Source organism: Geotrypetes seraphini, chromosome 5, assembly GCF_902459505.1.
Source record: "Geotrypetes seraphini chromosome 5, aGeoSer1.1, whole genome shotgun sequence".
NCBI classification, from domain to species: domain Eukaryota; kingdom Metazoa; phylum Chordata; class Amphibia; order Gymnophiona; family Dermophiidae; genus Geotrypetes; species Geotrypetes seraphini.
Window position 1 is genome coordinate 82777074 of NC_047088.1, and position 13426 is coordinate 82790499.

The window sequence follows — 13426 nt, forward strand, 5'->3', positions numbered from 1 at the left end:
GTGTCAAAGCAGCTCCTGATTGGTAAGGCCCAACTTTATTGCAGGAAGAGGTGGTCGGAGCATATCGCGAGTGATTTCCTTCACTCTCAAGTGTTCGGCTGCTCTCTCCTGCCTAGTCATTCGCAGTTGCAGCCTCTTATGTTCCTGATCATTTGTGGTTGGAAAATACCGCGAATGACCGGGACCGCGAATTGCCGACCGCGAATGACTGGGGGAGTACTCTACTAACTTTCTGTGGTTATGATAAAAGCAGTTTACATTTTATATACTGTACAAGAACTTTCGAGTCTTGTATCTGGGGAAATGGAGGGCTAAGTGACTTGCCCAGAGTCACAAGGAGCTGTAGTGGGAATTGAACCCAGTTCCCTTGGTTTTCGATCTGCTGCACTACCATTAAGCTAGATGAACAAGAAGAGAAGGTTTATAAGTAATATACCAAGTGAGTATGGCTTTGAAAACACTACTTTTATTGGCATGGATTTACAGTTTTAGGCTAGATGGATTCTTTTTTTTTGTGCGATTCATGTTTGCCAAGTCTGTGGAATAAGACTCCAGTATCAGGCCCCAGTTCTCTTCCTTCAAAGGGACAGTACTTCCCATTATACCTAGCCAAAAAAAAGAAATCTTTCAGCATTCGTTCATGCTGAACCACGCCCAGCCTGGAAAGTAACTTGTCAGCAATGAATGGCACCACCGGCTGAAGCAGAGTGCCATATGTGCGCAGGCACTCCATAGTAACATACATGATGGTATCCAGCCAAAGCTTTTCAGCAGGGTTAGTGCTATTAAGCTTCCAGGGTGTGTGCCTCTGAAAGAATTTATTTGTCAGTCTCACACACGCATCTATGGCTTCTAAAGCCTTATAGATACGAAAATTTTCATAATGGGTCTGCACTTCAGCAGGTAAGTTTTCCACAAATTCAATCAGTTGGTAATCTTCTTCTGTTGCCCTGGCAGATGTTGCTTTATCAAAACAGCTTTGTTTATCTGGAAAGCAGGAACTCGAGAAGAAGCCATAGGTCTGAGTATGGTTTATGTTGGAGGCACAGCAGCGGTTTAAAAGTCCTCCCAGAGCATCTGCAAGCTCAGCATTCAGGAGCTGAACCACCTTCTCATGGTTATAGTCACAATCTCTGTCTGGGACACCTTGCCTTAAAAGAAAGTATCTGAAGCCATCCACTGTATATTGGTCACAGCAGTTCATGGGATCCACCACATTCCCCAGGCTTTTAGACATCTTCTGGCCATGGACCAGCCAATGAGAGTGCACATAGATATGGTCAGGTGGTGCTAGTCCTGCTGCCATCAGAAATGCAGGCCAATATATTGCATGAAACTTGAGAATATCTTTACCCACCACATGATGCACTGCAGGCCACCATGAATGGTGAGCTTCGGGGTAGCCTGCCACGGTAAGGTAATTAACTAGAGCATCCAGCCACACATAGATTATCTGTTGGGAATCCCCAGGTACAGGGACACCCCATTTTAAACGACTTTGTTCTCTAGACACCGACAGATCTGGGAGATCTTCCTGCAGCCACTGAAGAACAATCTGATAAAACTTGTCTGGATAAATTGCCTGTTTGTGTCCCACCAGCCATTTCAGTAACAAAGGTCTAAAATCTGACAATTTAAACATATAGTTTTCTTCTTTGGTCCAATGTACCTGGAAAAAAAATAAATAAATGTTATTTATCTGTTCAAAAGAAAGCATCAAGCCATCATTGCTAGGGAAAAGCATTTTTTACTGGTTTTGCTTTATTAACAGTGGGGTCGTTCCAAGTCAGGTGGTCCAGGGCTCCCCACATGCCCATCACAGGTTTTGATGAAACTGTGTGCAGAATCTTACATGACTTAACCAAACTCCGGTAAAGTTTAAGATCCACCAGTGGAATACTTGTGAAGATATAGCTCTGTTTGATACCATACTAGAGAATGACATGATGACTGTTACCCATAGCTAGTTGCACCCTATGGAGCAGTGAATGGTCTAGTCCTCGCAGTAAAGTATCTGCTGCGTTGCCTCCCTTCCCACCCCTCCCTGTCAGCAGCCCCCTCGCGATCACGACACTCCCTCCCTCCCGAATGCTGGCAGCAAAAACCCCCCCAGAAAACCTGTGATCTTCGTGGCTCCCAGAGCGGGCCTACCAGCCTCTTTGAAGCTTCCTGCAGGCAGGGCTGCTCCAAAGTCCCTCCTTCTGAAGTAGCTTTGAAGAGGCTGGTAGGCCTGCCCCTGGATCCAACACAGGCAGGGCTGGAGTTAGGGGAGGGCAGACAGGGCAGCTGCCCTGGGTCCCACAGACCAGGGGGCCCCACGGTCTGGGCATCTCTTCCTCTCATCGGGTCATCTCCATCCCTTCCCCTAATTTTTGCAGGCGCTTTTCAGAGTTTTCGCTTTCTGATGTGTCTGGAGGTGGCAACCGTTCTCACAAGTCCAATGCAATTGCCCAAAGCTTCTCCTTTGATGCAAGCCGCCCAGATGGAAACAGGAAGGTGCATCAGAGGAGAAGTTTTGGGACAGTGGTTTTGGACTTGTGAGAACGGTTGCCACGTCTGGACACCCCAGAAAGAGAAAACTCTGAAAAGCACCTGAGAAGGTGAGGTGAAGGGAGGAAGATAACCTGACAAGGGGAAGAGGTTGAATGACGCTGAAGAAAGTAGAGAGAGAGGGGTGCAGACTCTGGATGGAAGTGGGGAGGGGAGCAAGTGGGAGCAAACGCTAGAAGGAAGTGTAAGTAGAGAGAGGGGAGAGGGGAGGAGAGAGAGAGGAGAGGGAGATACAGAGAGAGGGGGGAGAGAAAGGGAGAGAGAAACAGAATTCGGAAAGGAGAGGAGAGAGAGATGACATACTGGATGGAAGGAGGGGATAAAGAAAAAAGGGCATTTGTTGGATTGGGGGAAGAGGAGTTAGTGAGATACTGGAAGGGGTGAGAGAAAGAGATGGCAAGCTGTAGGTAGACACAATGAAAGGGAAATTGAGGACTGGAAATTAAGAAAGTAGACAAGAGGTAGAAAACAAATTGAGAAGGAAGAGCAGAAAAAAAGGAAGGGAAAGGGAGAGGAGAGAGATAGCAGAACATTGGGGGAGGAGGAGACAGATACCAGATCTGAAGGGAAGAAAGGCGAAGAGAGATGCCAGACCATGGGAGAGAGGAGGGAAGATGGGTGGCAGACCAATTGGGAGGGGAGGGAAAGATGGAAGGGAGAGGCAGACAGTTTCTGGTAGAGGCATAGAAATAGAGCAGATGCCATATAGAAGAGGCAGAGAGAAGGCAGACAGTGGATAGAAGGAAGAGAATGATGAGATGAGGAAAGCAGAAACTAGACAACAAAAGGTAGAAAAAAAATAATATTTCTTTTCTTTAGGATAAAGTAGCATTGTAGCTATGTTGATAAATGTTTATAAACAAAGCCCTGCCATCTGAAGATCTCTTCCTCTAGTAACATAGTAACATAGTAGATGACGGCAGAAAAAGACCCGAATGGTCCATCCAGTCTGCCCAACCTGATTCAATTTAAAATTTTTTTTTTTTTTTTCTTCTTCTTAGCTATTTCTGGGCAAGAATCCAAAGCTTTACCCGGTACTATGCTTGGGTTCCACCTGCCGAAATCTCTGTTAAGACTTGCTCCAGCCCATCTACACCCTCCCAGCCATTGAAGCCCTCCCCTGCCCATCCTCCACCAAACGGCCATACACAGACACAGACCGTACAAGTCTGCCCAGTAACTGGCCTAGTTCAATATTTAATATTATTTTCCGATTCTAAATCTTCTGTGTTCATCCCACGCTTCTTTGAACTCAGTCACAGTTTTACTCTCCACCACCTCTCTCGGGAGCGCATTCCAGGCATCCACTACCCTCTCCGTAAAGTAGAATTTCCTAACATTGCCCCTGAATCTACCACCCCTCAACCTCAAATTATGTCCTCTGGTTTTACCATTTTCCTTTCTCTGGAAAAGATTTTGTTCTACGTTAATACCCTTTAAGTATTTGAACGTCTGAATCATATCTCCCCTGTCTCTCCTTTCCTCTAGGGTATACATATTCAGGGCTTCCAGTCTCTCCTCATATGTCTTCTGATGCAAGCCTCCTATCATTTTCGTCGCCCTCCTCTGGACCGCCTCAAGTCTTCTTACGTCTTTCGCCAGATATGGTCTCCAAAACTGAACACAATACTCCAAGTGGGGCCTCACCAATGACCTGTACAGGGGCATCAACACCTTCTTCCTTCTACTGACTACGCCTCTCTTTATACAGCCCAGAATCCTTCTGGCAGCAGCCACTGCCTTGTCACACTGTTTTTTCGCCTTTAGATCTTCGGACACTATCACCCCAAGGTCCCTCTCTCCGTCCGTGCATATCAGCTTCTCTCCTCCCAGCATATACGGTTCCTTCCTATTATTAATCCCCAAATGCATTACTCTGCATTTCTTTGCATTGAATTTTAGTTGCCAGGCATTAGACCATTCCTCTAACTTTTGCAGATCCTTTTTCATATTCTCCACTCCCTCTTCGGTGTCTACTCTGTTACAAATCTTGGTATCATCTGCAAAAAGGCACACTTTTCCTTCTAACCCTTCAGCAATGTCACTTACATACATATTGAACAGGATTGGCCCCAGCACCGAACCCTGAGGGACTCCACTAGTCACCTTTCCTTCCTTCGAGCGACTTCCATTAACCACCACCCTCTGGCGTCTGTCCGACAGCCAGTTTCTGACCCAGTTCACCACTTTGGGTCCTAACTTCAGCCCTTCAAGTTTGTTCAACAGCCTCCTATGAGGAACTGTATCAAAGGCTTTGCTGAAATCCAAGTAAATTACATCTAGCATATGTCCTCGATCCAGCTCTCTGGTCACCCAATCAAAAAATTCAATCAGGTTCGTTTGGCACGATTTACCCCTTGTAAAGCCATGTTGCCTCGGATCCTGTAACCCATTAGATTCAAGGAAATACACTATCCTTTCTTTCAGCAACACTTCCATTATTTTTCCAACAACTGAAGTGAGGCTCACCGGCCTGTAGTTTCCTGCTTCATCCCTGTGACCACTTTTATGAATAGGGACCACATCCGCTCTCCTCCAATCCCCAGGAATCACTCCCGTCTCCAGAGATTTGTTGAACAAGTCTTTAATAGGACTCGCCAGAACCTCTCTGAGCTCCCTTAGTATCCTGGGATGGATCCTGTCTGGTCCCATCGCTTTGTCCACCTTCAGTTTTTCAAGTTGCTCATAAACACCCTCCTCCGTGAACGGCGCAGAATCTACTCCATTTTCTCGTGTAACTTTGCCAGACAATCTCGGTCCTTCTCCAGGATTTTCTTCTGTGAACACAGAACAGAAGTATTTGTTTAGCACATTTGCTTTCTCCTCATCACTCTCCACATATTTGTTCCCAGCATCTTTTAGCCTAGCAATTCCATTTTTTTATCTTCCTCCTTTCACTAATATATCTGAAAAAATTTTTATCTCCCTTTTTTACATTTTTAGCCATTTGTTCTTCCGCCTGTGCCTTCGCCAAACGTATCTCTCTCTTGGTTTCTTTCAGTTTCACCCTGTAGTCCTTTCTGCTCTCCTCTTCTTGGGTTTTTTTATATTTCATGAACGCCAACTCTTTTGCCTTTATTTTCTCAGCCACTAGGTTGGAGAACCATATCGGCTTCCTTTTTCTCTTGTTTTTATTGATTTTCTTCACATAAAGGTCCGTAGCCATTTTTATCGCTCCTTTCAGCTTAGACCACTGTCTTTCCACTTCTCTTATGTCCTCCCATCCTAACAGCTCTTTCTTCAGGTACTTTCCCATTGCATTAAAGTCCGTACGTTTGAAATCTAGGACTTTAAGTATCGTGCGGCCGCTCTCCACTTTAGCCGTTATATCAAACCAAACCGTTTGATGATCGCTACTACCCAGGTGAGCACCCACTCGAACATTAGAGATACTCTCTCCATTTGTGAGGACCAGATCCAATATCGCTTTTTCCCTTGTGGGTTCCATCACCATTTGTCTGAGCAGAGCCTCTTGAAAGGCATCCACAATCTCCCTACTTCTTTCCGATTCCGCAGACGGAACATTCCAGTCCGCATCCTGCAGGTTGAAATCTCCCAACAGCAGAACCTCCTCTTTCCTTCCAAACTTTTGGATATCCACAATCAGATCCTTATCAATTTGCTGCGATTGAGTCGGAGATCTGTAGACTACACCCACGTAGATAGAAGTTCCATCTTCTCTTTTCAGAGCAATCCATATCGCTTCTTCCTCTCCCCAGGTTCCTTTCATTTCGGTCGCTTGGATATTGATCTTTACATAGAGAGCTACTCCTCCACCTTTATAACCATCTCTGTCCTTCCTAAAAAGATTATATCCCGGTATGTTTGCATCCCATCCATGTGATTCACTGAACCATGTCTCTGTGATAGCAACAATATCTAGTTCGGCAGCTAGAACTCTGATTTATAAAATGACAATTGTACAGAATATTGTTTCTTTTTATACTTTAATAAAATAAGTTCAGTATAAAACTTGTGTGGATGGGATCAGATGGTTTGCAGGGATGGGGCAGGAAAGGGAACCAAGCTCGTGGGGACGGGGTGGAGATGAGAACTGAGCTAGCAGGAACATGGACAACATTTTTCCCCATGTCATTCTCTATACCATACCACAATCATATATAATATTCCCTGCAAAATGTTTGCAACTTTTGACTCAAAATATTTACTTGGTTTTATGTGTAAAACAAATAAAACTTGGTGATCTTATACAACTTTTTACGACCTATTCAATAGAACTAATGCAAATTTTCATTTTTTGAAACTGACATATGTAAAAACCCTCAAAATGGGCCGAAAAAAACAGATGTGCTAAAAAATTTCAAAGTTTAGCCTTATATGGTTCCTGCAATAATGAAGCTATCCCCGTAAAATTTTGTCTATTATTATGTGACACGACTGTTCTCAAATATACGATTTCAAATTAAAAGCTAATCTTATTACTTTACAATTTGACTTTAAAATTTTGTGATTTTACAAAAAACACTGAAAATTGGATATTTTCAACAAGCTTTTGCAAAAGTCATCCAAAAACAATTTTGAACCAGCTCTATTTGAAACAGCATGTTTCAAGCCCCCTAAAAAAGGTGGTTTGGGTTTGTTTTTTTTTTAATTTTTTAAACATGAGCACACTGTGCCTGAAAATAAAAGGTCCAAATTCGTAGGAGTTTCTGTGGTAACAGCATATATTAAGAACATAAGAATAGCCTTACTGGGTCAGACCAATGGTTCATCAAGCCCAGTAGCCTGTTCTCACGGTGGCCAATCCAGGTCACTAGTACCTGACCAAAACCCAAGGAGTAGCAATATTCCATACTACCAATATAGGGCAAGCAGTAGCTTCCCCTATGTTTTTCTCAATAACAGACTATGGACTTTTCCTCTAGGAACTTGTCCAAACCTTTCTTAAAATCAGCTACGCTATCCACTCTTACCACATCCTCTGGCAACAAGTTCCACAGCTTAAGTATTCTCTGAGCAAAAAAAATTTCCTCCTATCGGTTTTAAAAGTATTTCCCTGTAACTTCATCGAGTGTTCCCTAGTCTTTGTAATTTTTGACTGAGCGAAAAATCGATCCACTTGTATCCGTTCTACTCCACTCAGGATTTTGTAGACTTCAATCACATCTCCCTTCAGCCGTCTCTTTTCCAAACTGACGAGCCCTAATCAAATATGGTAACTTAAGGTTTAGTTTAGTTCTTAAAGTTGTACTTGTTATGCGACTGTTCTTTCGCATTTTAAAAAGGAAAATATTTGATTGCATTGGTTCATGGTAGCATTGCCACTACCAGTTCAAGAAATTTGAACCAGCAACCTCATCGTCGTAGAGGTCACACACGACAGCCATACAATACCAGCCACAGGTAGGGGTCTCTTAGATCAGGTTCCCAAGACTGCAGTCTTGGTTTCTTTGTCAAGGTTCCAAAGCCTTGAGCGGGTATCTGTCTGGTTCCCAAGCCAATCACTAGGCAGCTTAACCTAGGTTCCCAAGTCTAAAGTGGGTATCTTATATTGGTGCCCAATCTGAAGTTCTGTCTATTTCTTCATTGCATTTTATTGAATTTACAAGCCACATTTGCCAAAATAGTTTCTGAAAACTGATATAGTTGCACAAATAATATAACCGATGGGGCAGAGAGCATGGAAATGAGATGTTCTGGCATTCAACAAATATCTTTCAGGTCAGTAAAATAAATTAGAAGGCCATGTGGCTGCATAAACTTTATCAAGGTGCCAATCCATTTGTTATTGCAAATGTAAGCAATATAATAACCAGGGAGCAGTTGTGATATTCTCAAGGCCAGTATTGTAGTGCCTTTATTGGAAGTTCTGGCCACAAAGTAGGTAGTATCATTTGATATTTTGCTGACACGAATGGTGTTTGAATGGAATGGTACAAATTGATGATATTTTCTAGTTCTTGTGCTGCTTTCTTGCCATCTTTCTTCTTGAAATTTATTGTTTTTATCTATTTCTTCTTTGTGAACAAATATGTATTTAATTCCATGTATGTTCTTGTCACAGAAATTGAATAGGTCTTTTGGTGTCAATATTTGGTCATTTGATGGTCTTTGAAGGCTAGCTCTACCTGTTAATCTTTTCGTTGTTCCACCAATTCCATCACAAAGTGATTTTCCAAGGCTTGTACCAAAAAAATCTCCATTGTGTTTCAATATTGAAATCACTTTTATGATTGCACAGGTTGACAATTTTTGTACTTTCATTGAGCTACTGAGCAATCACTAAAAAGTGGATTATGTGAACTTTCGTTTTTTGCCTTCAAAAATTCAATCAGCTTTTGAATAAACACATGAATGGATATTGAGTCAAGTTGTATGTGATATGTGATGATCAAAACGTTTATGACTTGTATGGTATGAGCTTCGCCAATGTAGTAAGCAAGAAAGGGATGTAACGTAGCTCGTGAATTTTCCCAATGAAAGCCCTTTGCCGCATCTTGTACAACAAAATAATATTTTTCAGCAAAATCCATCAGAATGATCAATTCACTTTCTTCTAAATTGGCTTTCAAGGATTTCAAGTATTCACTTTGATGCTTTGAAAAGGAAGTGGTGACTTGACAGCTTCCAAGTTTGCAGATACAATCATTCAATGTTAGCTTGCTTGTTTCCAATGTTTTGAGATCAGTATGGACTCACTGTTTGAATTTGATTGATCCATCCTGATCCCAGTCCTTGAATGTTTCTTCCAAATAAATTGTCAATGTTTCCTCGCTGATACAGCTTTGACATCGTTGTAGCATGCAATCTTTGGAGTTCAAATTGCAAACAGTTTTCTCCATATGCACTTTGTACATGTATTTGATATTTGTGCCTTGCAACATAAGCTTAATGTTCTGATGTGTAGTGCAAACGCAGACAGAATGAGTGCCTGAAGCACAAACAGTTATACACTTCATCCTCTCCATTCGTGGTTTTGACACTTGCGGTTTCACATATTCGCAATTTTTTTGGGGGGTGGAACCCCCCCATAGTTTAGCACATTCCCGCCTCTCTCCAGCCTTCCTCCCGGCATCCCGGCCTTACCTACGCTCCTGCCCCGTGTAGATCACCAATAGGAAATGGCTGCCGTGAGCGCCTGTCGTAGTCTCAGCGGCCTGCAATAATTTTGGAAGGGGGGTATATTGGCTTGAATATAAACCGGAACCTCCATTTTTGGGCCAATGTTTTGGCCCAAAAATCCCGGTTTATATTTGAGTTTATAAAATATTAATACAAATTAATATTTATGAGAGGAACTAACATATAAGAGACAGAAGGTAATAGGGGGAACTCCATTAAATGTATAGGAAAGTGAAACACTTAAGGGTAGCACAAAGAGAAGGGGGAATCTTGTCAGCTTATATGTTGAAATCGTATATTTGAGAACAAAGTCATGTCATAAAATAATAGAAATTGTTTTTTTTACAGGGATAGCTTCATTATTACATGAGCCACAGAAGGCTAAACTGAAATTTTTTAATGTGTCCATTTTTTTGGCCCACCTTTGGGGCTTTTTTTCATACAATAGTTCCATTGAATAGATTGTAAAAGGTTGTACAAGATCTCCAAGTTTCATTTGTTTTGCTTATATAACCAAGGGAATATTTTTGACTTAAATTTGCAAAGATTTGGAAGGGATACTGTATATGGTCACAGTATGGTTTCAAGCAAAAAGCTGCATCTTCACAAGCATTCCACTGGTGAATCTTAAATTTTACCAAAGTTAGTTTGAGTCATGTACGATTCAGCATATGTTTCATCAAAATCTATGATGGTAAGGTGGGGCACTTTTCTAAAATTAGACCATTTAATGTGGAATGACCCGGTGCATACCAAACAGTACACAGTACAAACAAAATGGAAAATTTCTGCCTGCACGCTCCTATTCAGATTATCCACATTTGGCCAATCCATTTGCATGACTAGACCTACGGTGTTTTACATGATTAAGTTCCATTAGCGACAAATAAGTATTTTGAAAATAGTTAATGGACAATTTATCAAGACCATGTATATATGTATATATATATATATATATATATATATATATATATATATATATATATATATTATATATATCAGTTTATTTTTCTAACCAAGTAACATGATACATTAGTGAAGTAACAGTAAATATATACAGTATAAGACCTCAGAAATATCAGTGTTTGCATTTTTTTAAACAGCAAATATGGGATACACATTCATCCGAAATAGGTCCCTGCAGTATATATTTAGCAAAATTAATAGTAAAATGCTTCCATCTACCCAAGTGTGATAAGGGTCTGCAGATCTTCTGTGTTAACTATTGGGGGCATTCTCAGCATCTTCTCATATGTTTCACACAGAACAATTTTCTTGCTATGCATTAACTGCATTGCAGATAAAGCACAGTTACTTACCGTAACAGGTGTTATCCAGGGACAGCAGGCAGATATTCTTTACGCATGGGTGACGTCACCGACGGAGCCCTCGGTACGGACCTTTTTAACTAGAAAGTTCTAGTTGGCCGCACCGCGCGTGCGCGAGTGCCTTCCCGCCCGACGGAGGAATGCGTGGTCCCCAGTTAGGATAAGCCAGCTAAGAAGCCAACCCGGGGAGGTGGGTGGGACGTAAGAATATCTGCCTGCTGTCCCTGGATAACACCTGTTACGGTAAGTAACTGTGCTTTATCCCAGGACAAGCAGGCAGCATATTCTTTACGCATGGGTGACCTCCAAGCTAACAAAGAGGGAGGAGGGATGGTTGGCCATTAGGAAAATAAATTCTGAAGTACAGATTGGCCGAAGTGCCCATCCCGTCTGGAGAAAGCATCCAGACAGTAGTGAGTAGTGAATGTGTGAACTGAGGACCAGGTGGCCGCCTTGCAGATTTCCTCAATGGGTGTGGAACGGAGGAAAGCAACAGAAGCGGCCATAGCTCTCACCCTGTGGGCAGTGACAGCACCGTCCAGTGACAGACCGGCCCGAGTATAACAGAACGCGATGCAAGCTGCAAGCCAGTTGGATAGCGTCCGTTTAGAGACCGGTCGACCCAGACGATTAGGGTCGAAGGTCAGGAAGAGCTGAGGGGACAAGCGGTGAGCCCTTGTACGATCAAGATAGTAAGCCAGGGCACGCTTGCAATCAAGACTGTGCAATGCCTGTTCCCCGGGATGTGAATGAGGTTTGGGGAAAAAAACAGGCAACACAATAGACTGGTTGAGGTGAAAAGCCGAGACTACCTTGGGAAGGAACTTTGAATGGGTACGCAGAACCACCTTGTCATGGTGAAAAACAGTGAACGGTGGATCGGCGACCAGTGCATGCAGCTCACTAACCCTCCTGGCAGAGGTGATGGCAATGAGGAAAAGCACCTTCCATGTCAGAAGTTTGAGCGAAGTTGTGGCAAGAGGCTCAAAAGGAGGTTTCATGAGGGCTGATAAGACCACATTTAGGTCCCAGACGACCGGAGGAGGCTTCAGAGGTGGTTTGACATTGAAGAGGCCCCTCATAAATCGGGAAACCAGAGGGTGAGCCGTGAGAGGTTTTCCCAGGATAGGCTCATGAAACGCCGTGATGGCACTGAGATGGACTCTGATTGAGGTAGACTTGAGGCCTGCGTTGGACAGGGAGAGCAAGTAGTCCAGTACAGTTTCCACCGCTAAAGAGGTGGGGTTGTGATGATGACGGAGGCACCAAGAGGAGAACCTGGTCCACTTCTGATGGTAACATTGGAGGGTGGCCGGTTTCCTGGAGGCGTCCAAAATGAGACGGACAGGTTGAGATAGATTTCCTGGAGAGGTCAGCCCGAGAGAAACCAAGCTGTCAGGTGGAGCGAAGACAGATTGGGATGCAGCAGAGACTGACGTTGTTGCGTAAGTAGAGTAGGAAACACAGGAAGAGGAATGGGCTCCCTGACGCTGAGCTGAAGCAGGAGAGGAAACCAGTGTTGGCGAGGCCACCGAGGAGCGATGAGGATCATGGTGGCCCTGTCCCTGCGGAGTTTGGATAAAGTCCGCAACATCAGAGGTAGTGGAGGAAAGGCATAGAGGAACCGATCCGTCCAGTCGAGCAGGAATGCATCCGGGGCCAGACGGTGAGGAGAGAAGAGTCTGGAGCAGAACTGGGGCAGCTGATGGTTGTGAGGAGCTGCAAATAGGTCCACCTGCGGAGTGCCCCAGCGAGCAAAGATGGAGTGGAGTGTGGAAGGGTCCAGAGTCCACTCGTGAGGTTGAAGGATGCGGCTGAGATTGTCGGCCAGGGAGTTCTGTTCGCCCTGGATATAGACAGCCTTGAGGAAGAGACTGCGGGCCGTGGCCCAGGTCCAAATGCGGAGAGCCTCCTGACAAAGGAGGCGAGACCCGGTGCCGCCCTGCTTGTTGATGTAGTACATGGCGACTTGATTGTCTGTGCACAGGAGAAGAACCTGAGGGCAGAGAAGGTGCTGGAAGGCCTTGAGAGCGTAGAACATGGCTCTCAGTTCTAGGAAATTGATGTGATGTAGACGCTCCTGCGGGGTCCAAAGACCTTGGGTGCGTAGGTCTCCCAGGTGAGCTCCCCATGCATAAGGGGAGGCATCCGTGGTGATGATCATGGAATGAGGGGGCAGATGAAAAAGAAGGCCCCTGGAAAGATTTGAGGAGTTCAACCACCATTGTAGAGATCGCTGAAGAGACGATGTCACAGAGATGGGATGAGAAAGAAGATTCGAGGTCTGTGACTACTGGTTGGCCAGAGTCCATTGAGGTGTCCTGAGGTGGAGTCGTGCCAGGGGAAGCACATGCACCGTCGAGGCCATGTGGCCCAGGAGGACCATCATCTGTCTGGCAGAAATGGAGTGATGAAGGAGCACCTGACGACAAAGGTGGAGCAGAGTCCGTTGACGGTCGGAGGGG

General features: G+C 44.0%; 1 protein-coding gene across 2 annotated transcripts in view; it reads right to left on the bottom strand.

Moving 5' to 3' along the window:
• Positions 1 to 444: 444 nt before the first annotated feature.
• Positions 445 to 13426, bottom strand: part of MARS2 (methionyl-tRNA synthetase 2, mitochondrial) — a 28951-nt gene continuing 15969 nt past the window's right edge. For both annotated transcript variants that reach the window (XM_033945176.1, XM_033945175.1), the window contains exon 3: positions 445 to 1669. In XM_033945176.1, coding sequence (XP_033801067.1) covers positions 494 to 1669 — 1176 coding nt within the window. In that variant the 3' untranslated portion in view covers positions 445 to 493. The remainder of the gene's footprint in view (positions 1670 to 13426) is intronic.